Raw genomic sequence first — 25596 nt, forward strand, 5'->3', positions numbered from 1 at the left:
CACTGTGTGTGATTTATGTTATCAGAAATAAGTGCCAAATGTGTGATTTTATTTGCAACTTTAAAAGTGCAAAGACTAAGAAATTGCAGTATTGGGTCATGGATTTTCGTAATTTGGTCATGGAAAAGTCATGGAATGTAATTGTCCTTTACGGGCAGGATCCCCGACTATCAAGTTAGGGTCTGTGTGGGTCGAATGTACGGGTCATATGTATGACTGAAAGTAGGATGGTAGGTTTGAAATTTGCTACGGAGTAGCAGTTCAAGGGCATGTCACAGAATAGTACAACTGGGTCCCGCGTGGAATGCAATGCGCCATGTACAATGCATATAATGTGAATGGTCATTGCGCACTTGCTACAGACTGAGTGCGTGGTTTGTGTAGTAGAAATAACGTGTACGCCATAATCTATTTGCATATTGGGGAACAGTGTGTAGGAACCTAACAATATGTTTGGCATGTCTACACAACTTCATTGTGAACTCATATTAAATATGAGATATTTAAGTTATTATAAATGCATATGCTATACATGTACCTAATGGTTTTAAGAGTGTGTACTTTATGATTTTTAAGAGTATTTATCTTCAGGCAGTTGCATGTCCCTTTTCCCATAACAGAGAATTCAAATTAACAACAAAACAAACCAATGAAACTATGAAAAGACTACATATTCAGTGTATTAACATTTATAAAAAAATAAAGGATTTGGTAGAAAAATTGATTTGGAATGTTACCTGTCCACATACCGTAATTTTCGGAATACAAGCTGTGTGGCGTATAAGCCACAGCAAGCAAAAATTGGCAAGTTAAGATTAAAGTTCTTGTATTAGCTGCACCAGCCTATAAGCCACACCATAGCAGTGACAATCCAACCAGAAAGGTCGTCATGCTGCATGCTGAAGCACCAGTAGAGTCCATCAATTTTCCAATACACATGCAATCCTAATAAATCTAAACAGAGTGCCAACGAATGCCACCATTAAAAATGAATTAATAATTATTGCAGGCTGGATGATTTTCCTATCTTGGGCCATGCAGCAACTCTTGCCCTTTTTTCCAAGCATCCAGCAAAAGTTATGCAGATGGGGATGTAGAATAAAATCTTGATAACTTGAAGTCAGTTAAGTCAAAAGACCGGTGTATCTCATAGGCCAACTTTTTGATAACTCAAAATCAGTATCTGAAAGGCTGACCTTTTCTCGTTAAAAGAATATGATTTTACGTACAAAAATTACCTTCATAACTCTAAATGTTCACAACACTACATCCAGTTATCTCGAAGTTTTTGTGACTCCGTTTAAAAACACTGCCAAATCACTTCAAAAATAGTAGGTAAAGGACCGCCGCGAGACCCTGGTTTGAGTCATCACTGCCAAGCCTGACCGCCTGTGTTGCATGCAGGCTGCATGGCACACGCACTGCATTCATCACTCTGCACTGACTGCAACAAATCCTGCTTTCAGGCTATCCTGACTGCTGCTGCAGACCCATTCATGCACAGTCCAATCACTGACTCTTTCCAATAACCACATGACCACAGAGAGTGATATCATAAAAAACCCTAGTGAAGAAAAACCCGAAACTTTGTGGCACGCCATGCTGAATATGATCAGCAAAAATATGAGATTTGCTACACAAGGTACCAGGTACACGTACCATTTAAGCAGTTGATATCTATATACCGGTAGAAAGAAACCTTTAGATAGCAAGTAAAAAGCGGGAAATAATCACTTAAAGTCAAAGTCACAGCAGAGCAAGTAAAGTTTGTTATTACATACACAGTTCATGTATGTTTTGTGACTCCATGACTTGGGAAATTCTATTTAATAATTCAAAATCCAGACAACTCAAATTTCTATTTATTTTCCAACTCCCACAAACTTCGAGTTATGTAAATGCCAACCCATGAAAACATGAATGCACCACCAGCACACGGTACGTGTTGCCCGGGCTTGGCTTTTGTGACTGGTTTTTATCCTTCAAAGTTTGCCATATAAGCAACTTGGCGTATAAGCCACAGAGACACATTTCGGGCATGAGAATCAACGTATAAGCCGTGGTTTACATGTATATTCCGAAAATTACAGTAATTGGTGTCTGGGTGAACATGTTTCAAGTCTGGTACGTATCATGAGTATAACTGTGTACTTTCCTTGTTGTAATTTGACAGAGCTTAACAAAATCCACACTGATCATGAAGGGCCTGCAGATGAACGCCTAGCTTTGTATGTTCTACGTGCCCAGGGATTGGTCAAGGAACATCTTGAGACAAGACCTCTCTATAGCCCACTTCTGCCTGGCATCGAGCAAGGCAAACTGCAAATGTGGGTTGATATCTTTCCATTGAATCTTGGTCCACCAGGTGAACCAAGGGACATCATGCCACGCCAGCCAAAGAAGTGAGTTCTTGTAGAATAATCAAAGTAGGCATACAGTGTATATTCACCTTTTTCGTCCATGGTCTGCAATTAATTTGAATTGTTAAATACTCCAGCAAATTATGGGATTCACACAATAATTACACCCTGCCATGTACATGTAAGATGAAATGATACATGCAGTGCTTAGTTGGTATATCTAAAAAAAATTGATTAGTTGAATTTTCTGTCTTTTATACATTGGTATGTTCAGTTCTGCTTTCCAACAAAAGCAGAAACAAAACATGTTTTTACAAAAAAAAAATGAAAAAAGAGCAAAATCAAAAGGAAATCAATTGTTGGCATTTATTGTCTAGGCTTGTGCATTTAGTTATCTTTTACATTTACTCCTAACACGTTGAAATATGATTTTAGAATCCAGTTTTGTAACCTTAATACAGTATGTGGATTTTTTACTTCATTAATTTTCACCTTTGAACATTCAGTTTTGAAAACAAATTCAGTATCTGATATTGGATACATGTAATCAGCACAGCATGTACAAAGTGAGAAGATAATGTCTTAGTGTTCACAGGAAGAGAATTTCAAAAGATGAGCCAGTATTGCAGCAGAGAGAGAGTTCTTGAGTCTAGAAGGAAGTTCCATGGTAGTTTGTGGATAGTGGTTTCTGTGTTCCACAACACAACCACTGTCACTGTAACCACTTTCACAAGTAGACATGGAAAACTTAAGTGTGGGCATGTACCAGTGTATTGGACATGTCTTAGTTTGCTACATACTTGACGCTGAACCAGAATTTCATCAGTAAATCAGCCTTCTTTGTAATTTTTTAATCGGCTTTCTTCACTTTGCCTACAAGAAATATCAGGCATGTCGGTTGTCATGTCATTATGCTGACATTCTAACAGTCATTGAAAAAGTCTGTTTTTAATTAATCCATTCTCAATCTGTGTCTTAGAAAAATAGGGAAGGTTATGAATGTTACAAAATCAAAGCTACTGATAATCAGGGTGATAGTTGTCTGGATTTTCCGGATTTTTGGACAAAATGTATTCAGGATTTATTTTTTCATTTGACATGGGGTTGCTGGAACTAGATAGAGTATTTTCCAAATTTTGCACAAAAGTGAATGCAGGACTTGTGCTAAGTAAGGTTTTAACAGTACACACATACTCTTGTGTTGTTACTCCCAGTGGAATGTCACAGGATATTACTGAAGACTGAGGGTATGTGGTATTGAACCATAAGGACTCGCCACAGCTTCTTTTTACATATGCACATGGTGCAGTGCATGTGTAAACAGTTACATGTCAATTTTTTACGGAAAATTTCTCAGGGGCCACCTCATGTTTGTTACATGCGGTTTTTCAGTTGTCACATTGATTGATCAAAATAGCTCTTTGTTTGATATAAGTCATTGATCACGGTGGAGATCTCTCAATTTATAAAGGCTTGAAACATCTGTTGAAATTTTTGTGGCTCAAATGTCAGGTAGAAAAAGAGGAAACGAAGGGAAGACGAATATCTTTAAAAAATCAATCCGAAAAGTTGACAAGCAAGGATACTGCAGGTATACGTAGTGCAATAAATTGCACCACTGAATCCTAGAGCCAGTGCTGCAAACATCAGATTTGTGTCCTGTATGGGTATCCTTAAAATCCGATCTTTAATATAAAAAGAAGACTAGACAATGTCTTTCCTCTCAGATTCTCATTAAAGTATGTCATTGATGTCTTTGTGTATGTAGTGGTGCCAAGCAGTTTAATTTTAAAATATTATCACAGGTTGATCATTCTTGACTTCAGAATTCCAATTTTAAGTTTATAAAATGTGCTTGTTTTACCTGTAGGTACGTCCTGCGGTGTGTAATATGGAATACCAAGGATGTCATCCTTGATGAAACCTCCATCACAGGAGAAAAGATGAGTGATATCTACGTTAAGGGGTCAGTATTAGTATTGAGTTTGAAGAAAAGAAGCAGCCACTTATACATTAGGGAAAGTTGTAGTAAAATAGGTGATGAATTCCAATCTTATGAACTTAACCCCCTAACCATGCTAAGTAAGGCCCAGTAAAGTGCAGTTGATGTAATTGTCTTGCGTATTTTGATGCGCTGGGCAATCAACAGTATCCAAACAAACTGCCCCTGTTTCGGCAATGGGAGTTGGTAAGGCCCAGTAAAGTGCAGTTGATGTAATTGTCTTGCGTATTTTGATGCGCTGGGCAATCAACAATATCCAAACAAACTGCCCCTGTTGCGGCAATGGGAGTTGGTCTCATTGAACAATGCCGCTGTTGGATTTTATGTTGGCTGGCAACCACAAACTCCCTGCCAGGTTTGGGCAAGCTATTTTGACAAATGATGCAGACTGATGTGTCCAGTGGGATTTCTGACCGGATTCAATTGTACTTTGTCAACCTTTGCTTGTACCCTTTTGCAGTGTTAAACCTCGGTACCCTTTTGTATCATGTTAAATTTCCTTTGCTGTTGTGCATCTCAAAGATGCCCTACCCCAGATACATGTACATGAAATGTAGTTTAATGGTCCAAAATAAGCACACTTGCATAGAAACATATCAATTGCAAAAGCACTATAAAATGAATTTATCCTGTACAGTACATGCCACTGTAATAAGCACAACAAGGCCCTCACGTAATGTTTGTCATATTCAGTTCTGGCCCATTCTTAGTTTTGGCAGCCTGCCTCACAAATGCACCTGCATGAGGAATTTCACCAGTCCTTCAAGCTTACATTCAAAACTACACATTTTAAACACATGGAACACCAGAATTCTTGCATATTGTTCAAAGTACAGTAAGTGAACTTCTTTTTCTTCAATATTTCCACCTATTGAGTAGTTCTTACTGGAAGCCAAATAGCAAAGTGAAAGGAGACTTTCTTGAGTCATTGATCACTTTAAAATTGGATGCCAAATGCAGTACGGTTACAGTGGTGCCTGCTGCTACTTTGGAACTATACAGTGGAAGGTTGCTGTAATGAACACCACTATACTGAACATTTGGAATACCGAACATCCCCTATGGCTTCCGAAAACTCTATGCACTTTTACTGAGCATTACGTATGTTTCAAATAAAAAAAATCATTTAGAACAGTAATAATAACTCAGAGTTCAGGAAAATCCCACTGGCGATGGAACAACGGCCAAACTGTGGTGTAGTCTGAACACGTATCATTTGTGGGTAGTGGCTTACATTGCATATAATGTGCATGTGTCCACAGGTGGCCATGTACATGTAGACTGACTGCTGAGTACATATACATGTACGTGTATGCAACATTGGTGACTCTGGTGCCAAAAACTTTGGTCTATAATCGTTACAAATCTGGGAAATTGACCGAAAAAGCAAAACAGAAACATAACCATTTCTTATTTACATGTAATCTGTACATATCTTCAATACATACCCTGCGCATTTCAGTCATCTTCAAAAATGTTTGCTTGACGTTTTGTTGCTGACTTCAGATGTATGCACCTCCAGTGCTGGTGTATCAGAATGATTCCCGGGATGTACATCCCACTTATTACTTACGTGTCAATTTACCAACAGAAACTAGTGTAACAGTGCTACATACCTCATACTTAAGGGATGATTCAAAGAAAACTTGATTTCATTTTGCGATTCTACTTACAGTCAGGACTACTTGAAAGGTGGAAAATGAAAGAAAATAATTACTGGAAAAAAACTGGATATTGTTGCACTCACAGAATCTTGGTTGAGTGGGGAGGAATGTGATGACCATTCACTAGTGGATTTGAAGACCACCCTCCAAGATTTTAAGATACCAGTATACCACACCCCACGGATAAAGCAGAGAGGAGACAGTGTCTGCCTTCCTTGCACATCAGGGCCTGGGGGTCAAGCTGAATAATTGTCAGCATGTGCTTTCATTTGAGTACATGGACACAACCATATCTCATAGACTGTCTTTGCTGAGTACATGGACACAACCATATCTCATAGACTGTCTTTGCTGAGTACATGGACACAACCATATCTCATAGACTGTCTTTGCTGAGTACATGGACACAACCATATCTCATAGACTGTCCTTGCTGAGTACATGGACACAACCATATCTCATAGACTGTCTTTGCTGAGTACATGGACACAACCATATCTCATAGACTGTCTTTGCTGAGTACATGGACACAACCATTTCTCATAGACTGTCTTTGCTGAGTACATGGACACAACCATATCTCATAGACTGTCTTTGCTGAGTACATGGACACAACCATATCTCAAAGACTGTCTTTGCTGAGTACATGGACACAACCATATCTCATAGACTGTCTTTGCTGAGTACATGGACACAACCATATCTCATAGACTGTCTTTGCTGAGTACATGGACACAACCATATCTCATAGACTGTCCTTGCTGAGTACATGGACACAACCATATCTCATAGACTGTCTTTGCTGAGTACATGGACACAACCATATCTCATAGACTGTCTTTGCTGAGTACATGGACACAACCATATCTCAAAGACTGTCTTTGCTGAGTACATGGACACAACCATATCTCATAGACTGTCCTTGCTGAGTACATGGACACAACCATATCTCATAGACTGTCCTTGCTGAGTACATGGACACAACCATATCTCATAGACTGTCTTTGCTGAGATTGTTTATTATTTATCAACCCTCACCATTGAAAAAGAATACGTTTAAGTTAACCACAAAGAAATGTGAAAGGGCTATGTAGCACAGTGATCAGAATGTTGGCTATAAGATTAATAAGAGCACTGTTTGTATGTTTTTCAATACAAGTTTACCACAAAGTCCTTTTTTGAGGTTTCTACGCTTTTGGAGATGCTGATCACCCACCTCGGTCACATTCTGATTACAAGCAATTTCAACCTTCGTGTAGATGTACCATCATGAAGCTGCATTCCTAGATCTTCTGGATTCATCCAGACTACAGTCCAGAGAGCGAGTTACCTATGTGGACAAACCGTGGATCTAATGATCACTCGCAGATCCAGGGAAATTATCTTAGATTTAGCATGTCTTTACTGGTTTACCATCTGACCATGATGCAGTCAAGTGTAATGACAAGATATCCCGAGCCATCAGAAATTCCTTTTTGTCAACTGGAGTTGCAGACGGCAAGGAAGATCTTCCAGAGGTGATACATTAATATGAATTGGTTCTCGGTACTCTGATGGATACCATGCACCAGAGAAAGAATGTTAGTTGTTCTCTTGCTGCATGCCCCATGGTACATGTACGCTGATCTGTGTCACCGGGAGCAAAAGTGCCTGAAATTCCACCCAAGCAGTTGTTGTTTGCAAGAGCTATCGCTGAATGCTTGACCGAGCTTAGTGGGACTACCATGGAGACCAAATTGCTCGCTACAATTATTGGCAAATAATACCAATGAATGATTGTGTGTCTACACATAAATTATACAAACCAGAAAAGGCCTTGTCTTGAAAATTCGAGATATACATAATGGATATGGGGGGGTATTTTGGAGCATGTGTGAATCATTTAAATAACTTTAAACAAGTTTGTCAACCAAGGGTGTCCTGCATTCGTTGGACAAGCTATCAGAAAGGGGCCAATTAAAGCACAGCAAACACATCCAAAGCCTCCACACATCAAGGTAAGGTCTACAACAAAGACTAGTGAGGTAGGAACGTGGCATCATCTTGGGCATCTTAAGGAAATACTGCGCCACTGCATATGGTCTGCTTCCATTGGGAGCATATGGTCTGCTTCCTTTGGGAGTGGCAAATGCCTTGTCAACCCAGGTGGTGACATGAATGTGGCATGTTTCTAGCATTTATTTCAAGGTGTCTTTTAAGCAAACCGTGGGATGCCCATGAGGCCCTGCTACCTATTTGAAGGTCTAATAGAAGACCACTTTGGATGGAATGGTTTCACCCATCCGACAACATAGCCAATCTGAGCTGACATTCCTTGAACATTTTGGAGAAAACTGACATGACAGCAAGTCGCAGAACCTTGGTGTGAAATCTTTAATACTGCGAGCTGATATCCAGGATGTGGCAGTTGTCATACACAGTAAGTGACTCTGATGTATAAAATATAGGCAGGAACCACAGCAAGATAGAAATTGCATATGAGGGAATATTGGATACTTTACGTCATGGACACGAAAAGACATACATACTGCCCTCACTCACTTATTGGTCTCAGATTCAATGCTGCCATTAACTGCTCTGCTTCTCCAAAGGTAGATGAAGCTGTTAACTGTGTCCAGTTTTAAACCATTAAGCAAAGCAGGAGGTATGGTTATGAGTGCAGAGGATGGATAAGACTGTGAGTTTTCTTCTTGGGGGGTTCTTTCTATAGAAAGCCCCAGGTTATTGGCTGAAGATATCACTCAGCCAAAGGTGTCAAGGTTTCTCTGCAGGTTGACATACATGTAATTATGCATGATGAAACCTTTTGCCATCAAAATACAGCAGCTATTGACAAGGAGAGTGCAGACTTTGGTTTTGGCATTGAGTCAAAGTAGGAACAGGTCAACTAGATACTTTGCTGTCTTGATGCTTATGTAGGCACCTTCTGTAAGATGTTGGTCGATGAACTTCAGACATGCCAAGAGGGAAAGTTCAAGAATGTGAGTGCCAAACAGAAAAAGCATTTGAGACCTTGCCACCTGAGTAGAGCTGGGCAAACATGCCAACATGGAACTGATGTAAGAAGGAAATGAATTAAGCATTCCATATCTAGAGAGGAGGTACCATAGACATTGCCTGTGATGGATGGGAGTGAGGTACTTCGTAACTTTCCACAGTCTTCATATACCTGAAGATTGTGATGATAATAATTGCATGGAGGAACTTGTGGGAGCTGGTTGAACACCCATGGGTTGAAAAATAAGTGAAGAGCATCAGACAACCTCTCATGACCAGCATGGATCACTTCCATTGAGAAACTCTCTGTGCCAACAGCTTCTCCATCAGTTGATCAAGCAAAGGCAGTCACACATTTATCATGGCTTGTTGCTTGTTGAGCTGATTACTGGAGAATAGAATCACTGAAGTTAAACTTTACTCTATGGGAACTGTTCAGGAGACTGTTCAGTGTTTTTTCCAAATTGTGAAGCTCTGATGAATAATCATGGAGGAGTGTTGAGAGATGAGCCATAAACACTTTGCAGAGGAGCTGCAGCTGAGCTAGTGAGGCCAAAGAAGTCCATTTGGTTCTCCTGTCAGCAAAGGCCTGGGTATCTGCAGTAATTTGATGCAACAACCTCTCATGTATTTGCCCCACCTCTTTTCAAGCAGCTGCACTGGCTCTGCTGTAATGTTAACAATCAGAGTTGGAACCTCGGGGCACTTCTAGTGCTCAATGCGTGCAAAGATGTAACGTAAGTTTTGAGCGGATGGAAATATGCATGTCAGTACCTCATATCACAAAGGTGATGCAGACATCAGAGAGTTGGAAAAAAATCAGCGTAAGTGTGGGAGAAAGGTGTGAGAGGTGTTTGCTTCAAAGATAAGAAATGGAACAAAAATGTGATATGCAGCCAACTTGAAATCTAGTGCATATTGTGCTACTTTGCAGAAGTGTCTGAAAGCTGGAAAGATTTTATGATCATGCTCCTACCATAACATCTCAGATAAGGAAAAACTGAGAAACTCACAAAAATAAAGATTTTCTGAGGAGAAAAGTAATGTTTTTGGTTTTTTAAATGTCATGCAGTGATCTACAAACATTAAGAACCTGATTCATTATGATGCTTTCAGTCAGTTTATCATCATGTTAGTGGAGGGATTCATCAATCTAATGATTTGTAGAGTGGAAGCTTATTATTGCCTGCATATCGTTGTGTTGTATCTGCAGATGGATGGCTGGTCAGGATGAGAAGCAGCAAACTGATGTTCACTACCGTTCACTCAATGGTGAAGGCAACTTCAATTGGCGTTTTGTCTACCCATTCGAATACATTCCTCCGGAACAAGTCATGGTCATTAAAAAGAAGGTACAGTATTCTTCTTGTCTTATCTCTTCTTCTAATCTTAAACTATAAATATCTGTGACACCCCTTTGATACCAACCAAGAGCCCATTAGTTTAACCACTTGCTGCTGGGGAACCCGTTTCAAACACCATTGGTTTATACGCAGAGCTGGGGTGCCCGAAATGGGACAAAAGAGCTGGTCCATGTAACAAAGACCATACTCAAAACAAAAGACCTGCTGCTGGGAATTGCCATAATTTTTGGCTTGCATTTTTCAAAGAAATCCATCACTGTTTTTAAACATTATACCACTGTTTTGGGCATAGCACGCCCGCGGATCAGCACCGTGGACAAAAGTGTTCCAGAGCCCCATTGATGAGCAACAAAGCACAGCTGTATGCTAATCCAGCCGCATTTGAAAAGATTACACTCGCATTCACTGAGGACAAAGGAAATAACGCAACACCTCACAATGTTGGGCTCTCTTTACAGGGCGGCAGGCCTTGCTAAAATACTAAGGAGTCAATGAAGGTTGCCTGTCAGCTTAGAGTAGCCACCAAACAGTCATTCATGTGGGTGTAAACGTCCATTAAATGAAATGATGAATTTTGGAAGAATTTTGAAAACTGGAACTCTTGAAATCTCCTGTATGTGTGCACTGTATTTTTAAAAGCAGCAAGTGGTTAAAATACTCTTCTGGTGTCACATGAAATCTAGACTCCTACATGTATGCAATCAGGTCCCTTTTACTTTTTTATTAAAAAGATTTTTACAGTCTTCAATTTTTTTGCATAATACTACCAATGATAGAAGCCACACCTGTTTGAATTGATGAACTGAGAGACCAGTGAGTCAGAGTCAGTGAACTGAATCTGCTTGTCCTGAAGAAGGTACTCAGTTACCAAAAGCTCGGCAATCACATATTTCAGAGCACATTCTTGTCGATGTCTTAAAAGACATTGTACAAATGTGTGTATGTTGCCTGAAAGTGTTGATCAGAATTGTTCAGATTTCCAAAGTACAAATAAGAAATAAAGCTGGAAGCCAATTTTTTGCCCTATTTAATTGATAGTACTGTCTTTATTAATTGATTTAGATGTAAAATTCAAACCGCTGATTGCTTGTATTAATACTCAGCAAACTGAAAATACCCCTTGAAGAATGTAACTTTTTCTCTCTATATTTTGGTATTCTTGGAACATACCATGAAGGACTTGCAAGTGAATCAATAATATGCAACAGATGAGATCTTGGGACTCAAAACTCTGAAAAATTCATAGAAAGTAAATAATTTCATACCTGAGACAAACACAAGTCATATAGTGCTTCAAGCAAGGGGAATAACAGCTACTTCAGCGAAATAATCCAGAAAACCACACACCATTTTATAGCTCTGTAAACCTGTCAAGCTTGATAAGTACTGCATGATGGGAAGGGACTGGTCACCTCACCTTGGGTAGTAAATCCACTGACCATAAACCACTGGCCTACATTGTCTCAATAACTGACCCAATAGTTGCATTGCAAATCTATGAGGTTTTCATTGGTCTGGAAAAGGTGTTGCCCCCCCTCCCAGTTACCCAACAAGACTTTTGATAGGTTACCTTAAGTTGGAAGAAATTGTTACACCTTCTCACAAGAGGCACACAGCATACATGTAACTTGACCAGTGTACATGTATGTTTTGTTTTGTAATGACAAGGTCAGAAAAAGGGGTGACCATTGAATGTATCATGTGAAAGCAGCCTTTAATGAGTTTGATTCCATCAAAATCAGATTAACCCTAACCCCCTAGGGTGTATGTAAAATCGTATTGAAATTGGAGGATTTGAGAGTGTTACGGTTAAAGTTATATATGTCTAATTCTGTGTTATTGCCGGAAATGTGGAGATAAATGTAGCTTGAAGTCTTTTGTATGAAGAAATCCAGCCTGAAGTCCAGTGTACACAAACAGTCATGAATTTATTAGGGCAAGAAGTCCTTTCCCCTGAAATCTATCCACTACATGCAGATGCATCTGCAGTGCACATTTGCAATTCAAAGCTAGCAAAAAGAACGTTTTTTTAAACTCTGCAAGCTTTATGGTCTACAATATACTGGAATCCCGTTGGAGCTCTTATGAAATAAGAATTCTCCTTCCATGGCTAGGACATGGTAGCATACATGTATGTTACCCTAATTGACATCTGCACAGACAGAGGAATATTTTACACAGCCAACAAAATTCTAGTCATAATCTTAAAATTTCCATAGTGGCTACATATGGATCAGAGACATTGGTTGTCAGAGCACCAGACAGAAACAGTTTCAAGGCTTTTGAGATGGGACATGAATATAATAAGTGTAAAGTATTAATATCTTGGAAGGATCATATGTAAATTCAGAATCCTAATTGGTAGTTACTTCACTGCTCGCAAAGGATTTTCTTATTTGAACATTCCTTTGAAATATCTAATCAACAAAGTAATTTTCATATCTTTTTGGAAGACAGTTTCATGTAGATGTGTGGGTTGGTTTGAAAGTTTGTAAAGTCGTGATGACATCATCAAAAACTTTAATTTTTTATTGACATATTAAACTAGGTCTGGCCAACATAAATTTCCTGGGTAGTCAAAGCTATTGTGACGTCATGACTTCATCAAAAAGGACAGTTTTTCAAACCATACTAGGCAAGCTCTGATTAGCATAAAAATTGGTAGGGAGATAACACTTGTACTCGGGATGATATGTCTAATGAGGTCATGATGATGTTATTGTTTGATTTACTATTACATGTTTAATATTTATGAAAAACCCATAATCTAGGGACAACTTTGGTCACTTTGCAATCTTGCATCTTCACCAAAGTTTAATACACCAAGGAAAGACCTTAGTTTATATGGCTCCAGAACAATGATATGATGACTTCATCAAATGTAATGTGACATACCTACAAAGTTAAGTTTTTTGCAGCCCCGTATCTCCAATTGTCCATAACCGTGTTAAAAAGTCTTGACAGGTATGAAAGTAGGCAAACAAAGATGTGTTATTTGTGAAAATTAGGCTGACATTGATCATGATGACATCACTACCCTTTTTTTTCTTATTTAATTCTTTTTGACAGATCTCCAAAACAAAAACAAATTATTTTTTTTAATTACTTTCAGACGACCTTTGGTAATTGAAGCAGATGTGCATATTTTTGGAAATTTTTGTGACGTCATCAAAATTTCATCAAAACTGTAGAGCAATTTTTGTTACACATACTGAGGGAATCCAATAGATGTAAAAATCAGTTGGTAGGTAAAGCTTGCAATCAAGTACATCAAGATGAAATACTTCAAATGATGTGATGACATCATCTTATCATTCAATTTGAGGTCAGTTTTGACCTAGAATTCATGCAAAGTCTGACAGTACTTATTGTTTGCTTATATGCAGGATTGGGAAAAGCCCCCTGGTTTGTTGTCAAAGGAGCAGAACAGCTCTTATTCATGTTTGGTTTGGTTTTTAATATGAGCAACACACTAGTGTTTTCTTAAGTATCACAAGTTAATTGTGCTTCTTGGTCTGCTATAATTACGGTTGTAGGAACACTTCTGGAGTCTGGATAAGACAGAGACCCATGTACCACCAAGCCTGATACTTCAAGTATGGGACAATGACAAATTCTCTGCTGATGACTTCCTTGGTGAGCCATTGCTGATAAGTTTTCACATTTTATTTAACTGGCAGGTATTCTTTTAGGCCAATAGAACAATAGTATGACATTCTAGAGTGAAATGACACTACCTATGCCACCTTTTTTCCCTCCAGACAAAAATATTCACAAAAGCCAATCGCAACTTACTCTGGGTTATGGGGTTTCCATAGTAGGTCTATGCTGTGGAATGGATTGCTCTTGAATGATAAGCATTCTGCACCATGTTGTCAGATTTCTCAACTACCTACCACACTTATCATCCTCAAGTTCAGAGGTAACTCAATGCCATAAGTAACCAAATTTAAATGAAATATTGACAAGTGCACAATTAGTGCAGGAACAAAGGTGAACTTTGTAGATCAGTGTGACCATGTACATTCTGTGCAGAGCCTTGATGCTGCATTATTATATGAGTTGAACTGGATGAAGTGTGTTTTCCCCTGACAACTCGTTACAGCTCCTGTCGGTTTCAAAGGAATTGTGACTTTGTTTATAAAACAGAAGAAGTGTCAGATGAATTACTCATTCAACAGACAATTTTTTTACAGCACATTTTAAAGCTCGTCATAATTTTCATGTGAAGTGCACGCCTACCTGAATACACAACTTTCCCCCATATAGTGTTTAACCACTACCTGCCAGGTGACCCATTTTTGGGTACATAAGCTTTATTTGCAGAGCCCGGGAGTGGGACAAAAGAGTTGGGCCTTAAAACAAAACACTGTGCTCAGCACTAGACTGAGCTGCTGGGCATTACCAACATTTTTTCGCTCTCAATAGTGGAGATAATCCAGCGGATTACCACCGGGGACACAAGCTCTGCACCACCGCAGGGATGAGCCACACAGCACCACTGCACGCTAATCTGGCCCCTATTGAAAAGAGGTCAGCAGTGCACTGTGCCGGTTTCGGGAACAAAAAAATCTTACATAACACCGCACAATCTGGGCTCTTTTTCCAAGACTGCAGGCCTAGCTGAAATATTGAGGAGTCAATGAATTTACTTGTCAGCTTTAGAGTAGTGCCCAAAGAGTCCTTCATTTTGGTATAAACGGCCATTAAATGAAATGATGAAATTTTGAAAAATTTTGAAAATGGAAAATCTTGAAAATGACCTGGCATCTTGTCTTGCTCAAGGAAAATCCATGCGGCAGCAAGTGGTTAAAAACACAAGTCACAACTGGTAAAGCAAAAAAAGCATTCTGTTTTTGCCTTCTGCACCCATATTCCTTAGCCAGCCCAGATTTGGGAGGACAGTTTCTATGCCCTATGGATGAAGTCAAAGGGCATGCTGTCTCTGCCATGTGTGTATATGTAAAAATCTTTTCAGCATAAGAACTTCAGAACTACTTGACATACATGTATGAACTTGAAATATGGTTTGAACATATTGAATGAGATCAGACAAGACTTAGCAAGGACAAGTGGGTCAGAGTCAGCACTTGTACATCCTTTTGCTCACCTTACAATTTTGAAAAAATTACTTAAGATCACTTATACATTGAGATAAACCTATGTACATGTATATATTATTTTCCTTACTGTTCTCACAAAGCTTTTTTAAGTTACATGGTTCCAAGTTTTTGTGAATTATTTGTAAAGTCACATGGTTTCAAGAAGAACTAAAATTGTGAATTTTTGCATTTTGATCTGCATTTTATAACTATCAGAAAGAGAATACGAGCATATTATTATTCCAAAATACATGTACATGTACCTCTGCCTTTCCTTTGAAGCACTTTACTCTTTGGATTTAGTCACATGGTACACGTGTATCTTTTTCCCTTTTCATACTCTATACTTTTCAAAACCTTGAGAATTTTACTTTTACATGCTTTAATAGTATGACAATGTGGTTTATGTTTTAAGGTACCTTGGAGCTGAATCTCAATAACATGCCAGCACCCAGGAAGAAATCTCGTCAATCTGGCTTGAAGCAGCTACCTGACAACAAGGAAGGCAAGGAGGTAGCAATGGTGTCACTCTTTGAACAGAAGCGTGTAAATGGTTGGTGGCCATGCATCAGTGAAGAGACTGGGGAGCGCCAACTCACAGTATGTTCTATTGCTCATTTGCACAATCTGTTATGGGTCTTTCCAGGAAGTTGGGGAACACCTGGTTATTTGCCTATGGTCTGAAGACTTTGGAATCACCTGGCTCCTCAAATAATTAGCCAGTTAAATTTACATCATGAAAAGAACACATAGAGAGGTATATTGTTGAGCCATTTTGTTCAAATTTGTGGAAACTTTTTTTGCAGCATGAAGCAAAAAAGTGATTTCCAGTTATGTAAAACCATTTTTGGTGACAAAATAAAAGGGCATTTAAGAAACGAAGAGAGTGGGTTGAAAGTAAATGTAAATATTGTCATATATATTTATAGATATAGAAATAGATTCTTTCATGCTTAAACAGCCCTTTCTAGAATTCGCCAAGCAAAACATAGCGTGCCATGAATTTACCCGCTTGCCAAACACGGAGTTTCCACATGTTACGTCCATGATGCAGTTACAGCACCCTAAGTTTGTCGAAAGGACATGTAAATTGGGCCATTAGAGACTGGTATCATTGATTTCATAGTACAAGATCATAGAAAGAATGAAAATTTACGGCACATGTTGTGTGTTCATGCTCAGTAAATTTTGATTATTTACAATTTACAGTTGATCAGAAAAAAATCCAGACGGTTTCCAAGTTACGTCAAGATCTTGTTATTGCAATGACCGTTAGTCCTTTACTATTATGTAATAATAGGGGTGGTACCGCGTGATCCCCTTGGAGGAATCATAAATTTATCTCGTACATAAATAGGTTTTAAGCACATTTTCAAACTGACCGACTAACCAGCTATAGTTAATCAATCACTCCAGTTTGCATACTTCCATGATGCTGTTATTATCTAAACATAAAAAAAAGAAAATATGGTACATGCCCCCACAGGTCAAAATGGTATAGTCTTGTTGCTAATACGTCTAGTTCCACATGTTTCTCAAGAATTAATGGTAGAGCGATTCCGCTCTGTGAGGAACCATGCTAGTGAACACAATGTGGTGCGTGCAGGCCGCGGGTTCCCTGTTCGTGCCTGCACGGGGACAGGATTTAGGTAACAAAATAAAGGTAAATAAAGGTGCCAAATTTTTTGCATTTTTTTCTGTGAAATCTGACATGATATTTTGATTGTATTTTGTATACAATCAGGGATAAAAGTGATAAAGATCAACACAAATATTGCCATCCATGTGGCTGTTTATGGCTACAAAGACTACACTTCGATCAAACCCTACCATGCTGACTGAATACGGGAAAATGATCAGCTGACTGCCTGGTCTGAAAAGTCTCCCAAAACAAGTACATGTACCTACCCTGACATTTGTTCTTGTGGTGTATTCCTTTCCTTATTGTTTTATTTTTGGTAGAATACTTCTTTAGAACATGTTCTTTAGAACATAACAAATGAATCTTCATTACAAATTGCAACTCGGAGAATCTTCGCTGTGCGCTGAAACTCTGTGTGGTTTCCGTGCTACATCCATAACCTGCTACATGTGGCATAATGCCCGAGTATTTCCTTGTCCGCCTTAGTTATTGCAAAAGTATTACTAGTTATGAGAAACAAAAATGTGTTAAAACTTTAGGGAAAAATGACAGTTAAGTGAATTTGAAATTTCAGCTCCTTTATCACACTCTGTTATCCAACTTCATGGAATGACCCTTACACAAATTGATATGACTGTAAAATACAGTATTGTAGTCGAGACATCACGAGACCAGGCACAAGATCAGATGCAAGAACATTCTTGATTTTTATTTTCATTGCCTGTCATGAAGAGGTCACATGATGGCATGTTGAGTGTAAGTATAGAAGCCATAATCCGTTTGTGTGTTTTTCCCATTCTTTTTACCATAGGGCAAATTGGAACTTGAACTGGAAATAGTCACTGAGCAAGAAGCTGAAGAGAGACCTGCAGCACCTGCAAGAGATGATCCCAATGCAAACCCTACACTGGATCCACCAAAGTAAGTCATGACTGATACGTGTAGTAAAGATGTATTTTGTAGCTAAAGCCTAGATTACATTTCCATTTGATTTATTAACCACTTCCTACCAGGGACTCCGGAATCGGAGACGAATGGTTTATATGCGTGGCCGGGGTCTCCGAACTTGAACAAAGGAAACAGGGCCTTGTAACAAAAGACAGTACTCCGAACAAAAGACCAGGCTGCTGGGAATTATCAACATTTTTCACTCTCAAAAATGGTGATAATCTAGCCTTGTTTTGAAACCTTATACCAGGGTTTGGGGCATTGAGAGCGAGCGGATTACCACCAGGGACAAAAGCTCTCCACCACGGCAGCGATGAGCCACACAGCACTGCTGCACGCTAATCTGGCCCCTATTGAAAAGAGGTCAGCAGTGCACTGAGCCAGGTTCGTGAACAAAAGAAAGTTACATAACGCCGCACAATCTGGGCTCTATTTACAAGGCTGCAGGCCTGGCTGAAATACTCGGGTGTCAATGAAAGTCACCTGTCAACTTAGAGTAGTGCCTAAAGATTACTTCGTGCGGCTATAAACGACCATTAAATGAAATGATGAATTTTTGAAGGATTTTGAAAACAGAAAAAATGATAGTCATGCCGGCCCAGCATCATCAACATTGAAAAATGCCCCGGCATGAAGTGGTTAATACAATAAAAAGTGTATGAAACCACTTGAACCACATAATATATAAGATGACTGAAATTTCTTAAATTCAACGAACAAAAGAGCCTTCAGAAAGGAATGGTACCATAAGAAGTTCAACACGATGTGACGTTTATCTTTCACCCTCACTTATAGAATCCAATATTAACACTGTTATTTATGTATATTTTAGAAGATGACACTTGCACATCCCATTTGTCAAATAGGAACATTGTTTTTGATGGAAAGTTCGTACAGGACAACGCACTGTAACAAAGTATGCTATACCTAACATTTAGATTTACTGAACATTCCTCATGGCTCCGAAATTTTCCATACTTTGTTACTAAACTCTGAAATTTGCTTAAAATAAGCTAAATATATTCAGGACTGATAATACTGACTTAACCACTACCAGCCGGGGACTCCGAAATCGGAGCCGTATGGTTTATATTTGTGGCCGGGGTCTCCAAACTCAGACAAAGGAAACAGGGCCCTGTAACAAAAGACCGTACTCCGAACAAAAGACTAGGCTGCTGGGCATTACCGGCATTTTTCACTCTCAAAAGTGGTGATAATCCAGCGTTATTTTGAAACCGTATACCAGGGTTTGGGGTATTCAGAGCAAGCGGATTACCACCGGGGACAAAAGCTCTCCACCACCGCAGCGATGAGCCACACAGCACCGCTGCATGCTAATCTGGCCCCTATTGAAAAGAGGTCAGCAGTGCACTGAGCCAGGTTCGTGAACAAAAGATATAACACCGCACAATCTGGGCTCTGTTTACAAGGCTGCAGGCCTGGCTGAAATATTCGGGCGTCAATGAAGGTCACTTGTCAACTTAGAGTAGTGCCTAAAGATTACTCCGTGCGGCTATAAACGACTGTTAAATGGAATGATGAATTGTTGAAGGATTTTGAAAACGGACAAAATGTTAGTCATGCCGGCCCAGCATCCTCAACGTTGAAAAATGCCCCGGCACGAAGTGGTTAAAAGCTAAGGAAAATTTGAATTTTGATACCGGTATGTGATTTCTGCAATGCTGGTCGAGTATTTGCGTGCATTTGAGCTTTATCAATGACAATACCATCCTTGATAGTCTAAAGGTTGTTTCAGCTGAAGTTGTGTGGCCCTTGGTCAAATAATGTAAAAGCCTAGGAGCAAGCTTGAAAACCTTTCTTGGAAATACCAATATCAGTAATGCCAGTTGTAACTGCCCAAGGGATCTGTTTTTTTAGACGCTATTGAACATTTGTAAGAAGTCCAAGACATTTGCACTGTGGGCCGAGAGATTTTAAACAAAACTCATAGATAAATGTACATCTTGGGTGTGAACAAAATCATTAGTCGTTTAGTTCACTAGAAAAAACAAAACATAAGACTAACAGACTCATTAGTGGCATTGCTGCATACCCTGAGTACCGCAGTGCCCACCAAACCCACTATTTCAAGTTGACCAAGTTGGTACTCATACCCTTTAAATACCGGTAAATTCTATGTGTACAGTAGAGTCTGCTGTGCTTCTTGTCCTGTGTCGCCATTGTCCCAGTACGTGTTCAGTAGAATCTGCTGTGCTTGTCCTGTGGCACCATATACAACAGACTGGCCATATGCACATGTAGCTTCTTTGCAAGTACAACTTGTATTTTGTGTAGCTTTCGAGTCTTTTACCAACACTCTGTGTATAACATACTGATCCAAGAGAGGACATGACAAAGGACATGTGTATGTGGCCTTGCTTTGGCTAACTGTCTACAGGAGTCAATCGCTTTTAGCAAGTGCTAGTGTTACACGAGATGGAAGTTTCTTACATGTATGTAGTAACATAATTACATCTACTTAATCGAGAGGTTGAATTACTGTTGCTTGAAACATAATTGGTGCCCCAATGCAAGAAATTGGTAATGACCTGCAGTGTTGAAATCCACCACTGGTTTAGCAAGTTACCCTGAACCACTGCAAATATGAACTGTACATGAGTGGTAGCAGTTTAAACTATCAGACTAAGGCCAAGACTAGACGCCATGCCATTGCCATGAAGAACTTAATTCAAATGAGTGTGACAATAGCATGGTAATTGGGTGGCAGTTGTGCTAAATGTCAAGCTTAAATAGAGCAGTGGCGTGCCACTTCCATTTGAAAATGAAAGCGTAGCATATCCTGTCGCTAAAGGGTTTTCCGCACTGAATTCAACTTGCCAAGCCGAATTGCACTAAGCGCTGTGCTGTATGTTCTCTGCCAAAATGGAAAAAGTTGCATTATTTGAGTTTGGCACAGCATTATAATCTAGGTCTAATGGTTATAAACCAGGTGTAAAGCCATCGTCATCTTGGGAGATTACTTAAGTTAAAGTTCTAGTGGTTAGGTTACGAACCACTCCTGAGATTATATAAAATCTATGGTAATAGTGAACATTACTACTTGAAACATAAGGATCAAAGGTCACAACAGGACACAGAGATCTCATAAATTTAAGTGATTAACTTGAGGTTATTCTGGTCATTAGGATTATTTTGAAAAAATTAGTGTGTGAATTGATGATCCCCTCGTTTTCCCCCAAAGTGTGACTGCCCCCCTCCATTTGTGCCAAACATATATCAAATGAGGGACTTGCCATACCCTCCTCCCCCCCAAAATATATGGCATCCAGGGTGCTGAATGTGCTCGCCTCCCCCTTTTTTAAGTTTTAATGTGACAAGGAAGAGATATCCTCCTGGTTAACCAGAATAGGAATTGACCACCTGGGGTAGGGGAGGGCAGAGGCGGGCAGTAAGGTGTGTTGTGAAGAGCAGTGCTGCAAAAAAAAATGTTTTGGCTGAATAGCTTGTTGCCCAGGGATGATAAGTGGAGGCCATCCTGCCAGTAGAAGGGGTACATTCTGGTTGGGGTAAATGATGTGTGGGTGCACGAGTGCATGCATGCATTTCCCAAGTGTTCATACATCCTGTGGGTATATTTGCTCAGAGCAAGTATGTTCCACTTGCCAACCGTAGGTCATTCTTCCTCACATTCAGAAAAGAGGTGTAAAAGAATATCAGACCATTCAAGGCATGTATGGGATAACATATATCACAGCTCCTGTAGGCCTTCCTCCAACGTGCTTTGCATCTATTCAAATGGGATTGAGAACAGATCATTGGTCCCAAGGTGAATCACAATGTTGTAAGGAACCGGCGAGTATTTGACTTCTGCTCTGACTGAGGGAAACATCGAAGAGATTTTTACTCTCCACATGCCCCACCGGATGAGGAGACCCAGTGAAGGTTTGTGAGAGCCTTATTCAGTGTGAAAGATGATGATGTCACTGCAGGACTACCTATATGTAAGTGCAAATGGTAGCTGTGGGATGAAGCACAAAGGAAGGAAGAAAAAGCAACAAGGAAAGCAAGTTTTGGAGGTTGGTTGGGGTTGTGAGCCACGGGCAGCTCACAGCTGGAATAGCATGCACTAGAAGGGGAGGACTTGCCAAATGTACAATTAACTGCTGGGGAAGTCCAGCAGCGCAATAATTGGATCCATTGAATTGTTAGTGGAAGTAGCTGCCCCAACAAGGAAGCTGTAGGGAGTTAATCCCTAAGGATTTGCACTGCATTTGTCTGAACTACCGAAGACCTTGGGTTTGTACACATAGCCAAGGTGCCTGAAATCGGACAAAGGAGCTGGGTCTTTTAACAAAAGATGGTACTCGTTACAAAAGACCAAGCTGCTGGGAATTGCTAACATTTTTCAGCACAAAGTGCTGGCTTTAGTGGAGGTAATCCATCATTGTTTTTGAAACAGTGTATTACTGTTTGCAGCATTTCGGTGATTATCAGTGGGGACAAAAGTCTTTTGTTACAAGGTCCAGTTCCCTTGGTCCGATTTCGGAGACCCCGGCTACGCGTATAAAGAATATTGCCCAAACTGGACTCTCCGGCAGCAAGTGGTTCAACCACTGGCCTTGAAAGTATCCCCAAAGCCTATCCTCCAATAGCATCTGTGAATAGTTGATGGTCTTCATAAGTGCCCAGCTTTGGTCCAGAATCATTGTCCTCATATTCAAGCTGTATAGGAATACCTGTGACATACATGGAGGTCTCCCTTCGCACCTTTGGAAAGATGAACTAGGTGCGAAAGTTGCTTTGCGTTTGAAGTAGAGTCTGTTAGTCGCCTGAGGAAGGCTCACCCAGGGATGACAGCATGGCACACAAAGGATACAGATCTAATGAGTGAATGGGTCTTGAGAGTTACCAAGGGGAAGGGGTTGCATCCTGAACCTTTTTTGAGATGTTTTTGAGTATGTCTGTGGGGATGGAAACTGTTTATGGGATGGAATCGATTTCTAGACCCAATAATGTAAATTATATTGTTGGAAGAACTGTTCTGTTGTCTGTCAGTGGCACCCCTAGTTCTGCAAATACACGCACTATGTACTTGAGTGAAACAATATATTAGACCCTATCATGAAGAGGTCCCCCTTCCCGATCATCAGGAAATCATCTGCAATAATGGCATAAGTGATCAGAGCCTGCCCGCATGTGCACCACCCATTCCACAAAAGTTGAGAAATGCTTCAAATATGCAGGGGCACATGCCACGCCCATTGGAAGGGTTTATTGACATATATATACATGTATCATTCTGAATTTTAATTCCATGCAAATAGAAGTCATTGGAGTGGATAGGCATAAGGCAAAAAGCAGATTTGATGTAAGCTTTTGCCATGAGAGCCCCTCTGCCAGAACAAACAGCTAAGTTAATAGTGTTGTCAAAGGTGGTATAACGTACAGCACAGTTGCTTGTCAATCCCACCATTGACAGTCTAACTCGCAATAAGAATGGGAGTGTGTGAGCCTGAAGTTGCTCAGTTCCATTTCAGGAACAAGGCTCAGTGGAGAAATTCCAAGGTGTGTGATTGGACTTGTTTTGAATGGGCCTGCAGTTTAGCCCAGTTTAACCTCTTTTTTCCAATTTATCGAGTGCTAACTTGGGGTATTTTTAACCAAATTTCAGGTTGTTTGCATGCCTTGCAATACAAGGGCCATTAGAGCTAAGTGTTCACCAATTGTGAACCCTGAATATAGCAATGATACCCCCTTCGTTTTGGGGGTAAGTGTTGTGTATGGGAAAGAGCTGCTCAAGGTTCACAGGTACACAAAGAAAATTAAAGTCAGGTCTTGCAGGTCCTCAGTCCTGCTTTCAACCACTAGACCACATGTTGCCTAGGTTCACCACTAACCCAACTGAAAAGGGGGCAATATACAATTTCTTTAGATACTTTCATTGCCATGAGATCACTGGCACTGTGCCAACCCTTGAACTGCTGTGTACATAATGCATACACAATACAAGGTATGGGTTTATTGGTTTAGCTTGCAGGCCTGGAATGTTGAAGTGATGAATCACAGTCAGGATTTTTCATCATTGGCAGGTTGTGTGTATGAAAAACAAGGCAAGCCCAATGCTTTTGATAATGAGTGGCAATATTTACTCTATCATCTGATGTGCAATTCAAGACTCCATCTGTCAGAATTAATTTTTTTAAATCGATTTTGAAATGTTCAACGTCTTTTCATTGTAACTTCTATTCTGATGATGTCGTCAGCCTGAATTTTTCAACATGCACTATATGCACAAAGGTAACTCTACCTATCAATATTCAGTTGATTCCAAGAAACTTTATCAACTGACTTATCAATATGCATTTTTCACATTTTTCAACCTGCTGTCAGAGGGCGCTCAAGAATTTCATGACATCATCTGTCCAAGTTTTTAAGAATACTAACCAGCAGACTTACACCACTGCCACCAAGTTCATATCTACAATGTATTATTAATTTTAAATGATATGGCACTTCCAGCTGGGACCACAAGCAAGGGTTGTGATGATTTTATGCACACGCCAAAAAATGAACTATTCTTGCTGCTAAAATAAAGTCGAGGGATATACCTCAGGTTTAAGTTTGCTGTGTATTTTTAAAGATGAAAATTTCTCAAAGTTAATTCCTCGTAATTTGACACCTGATGGTATGATGATACCATAACTGTGCTTAACTTCAGATGTCTGTATATGAACAAGTTTTAACTACGTGTGTTCTAACAAGTGCAAACAAAGATGGGTTGCAAAAAGAAAACTCTATAGAAAAGCAAAATGGTTTGGGATCTGGTACAAACGCTAATTAAAAACAAAAAGCCCTACTGTTTTCATCCATACTACCATTTTCTTGGCAATCTCTTCCCCACCAACCTCACCTTAACCATGGATCATTCAGGCCAATTACACGTGACAGACACCAAGAAAAAAAACCACAAATTAATTCAATCTTAGCCAGGGCCGATTTCTTTTAGTTTTTGCATCTGTGTTCCCTGTTGCTCACTCTAAATAAACTAAAGTGTATACATGTGGAAGGAACAGCTGCCACATGCTTCCCCAGCTGTGGGTTGCTACAAGTACACGTGTACATGTACATGTCAAATATGATTGACAATTTCAGATGCATCAGCAATCTCATCCATCAGCAATCTCACCCATCTTTGTCATCGATGGGAACTGTTGGCTCTCCACGTAGTGGCTCCTGGTTCCCCTACACAGGCTACAGTAATGTGTCTTAATGATTTGAATGCCCCAGCAGTACCAGGGTTTCTTCTTTGTTCTGATGAGCTTTTCTACTGTACCAGCTTTGGCAGACCACATGGTCTTTGCTCTGTGGTGTAATCTACTCAGTCCAGTTGAAATATGGGAAATCACCCAGGTCCCAGTTCTGCAAAGTGGCATGAGCAAACAAACGCAAGAGCATTCTTGACATACTTCCTGTCAGTGTCTTGGGTTAATCGTGGGTTAATGCAGTATTGTTTCGACTTTTCATCACATCAGCACTTTCAATCAGTCGACAGCTAC

The 25596-nt window shown here is 39.8% G+C and overlaps 1 protein-coding gene across 1 annotated transcript in view; it reads left to right on the forward strand.

The window, feature by feature from the left end:
• Window positions 1-25596, forward strand: part of LOC110982483 (myoferlin-like) — a 181289-nt gene that overhangs the window by 139205 nt on the left and 16488 nt on the right. The window contains exons 47-52 of the mRNA XM_087145128.1: window positions 2174-2402; window positions 4231-4326; window positions 10237-10375; window positions 13924-14023; window positions 15905-16089; window positions 17943-18052. Of these exons, the coding sequence (XP_087001254.1) occupies window positions 2174-2402; window positions 4231-4326; window positions 10237-10375; window positions 13924-14023; window positions 15905-16089; window positions 17943-18052 (859 nt within the window). The remainder of the gene's footprint in view (window positions 1-2173; window positions 2403-4230; window positions 4327-10236; window positions 10376-13923; window positions 14024-15904; window positions 16090-17942; window positions 18053-25596) is intronic.

This window comes from Acanthaster planci, linkage group LG13, assembly GCF_054643075.1.
Source record: "Acanthaster planci isolate LZ-2023a linkage group LG13, COTS_SCS, whole genome shotgun sequence".
Lineage (NCBI taxonomy): Eukaryota > Metazoa > Echinodermata > Asteroidea > Valvatida > Acanthasteridae > Acanthaster > Acanthaster planci.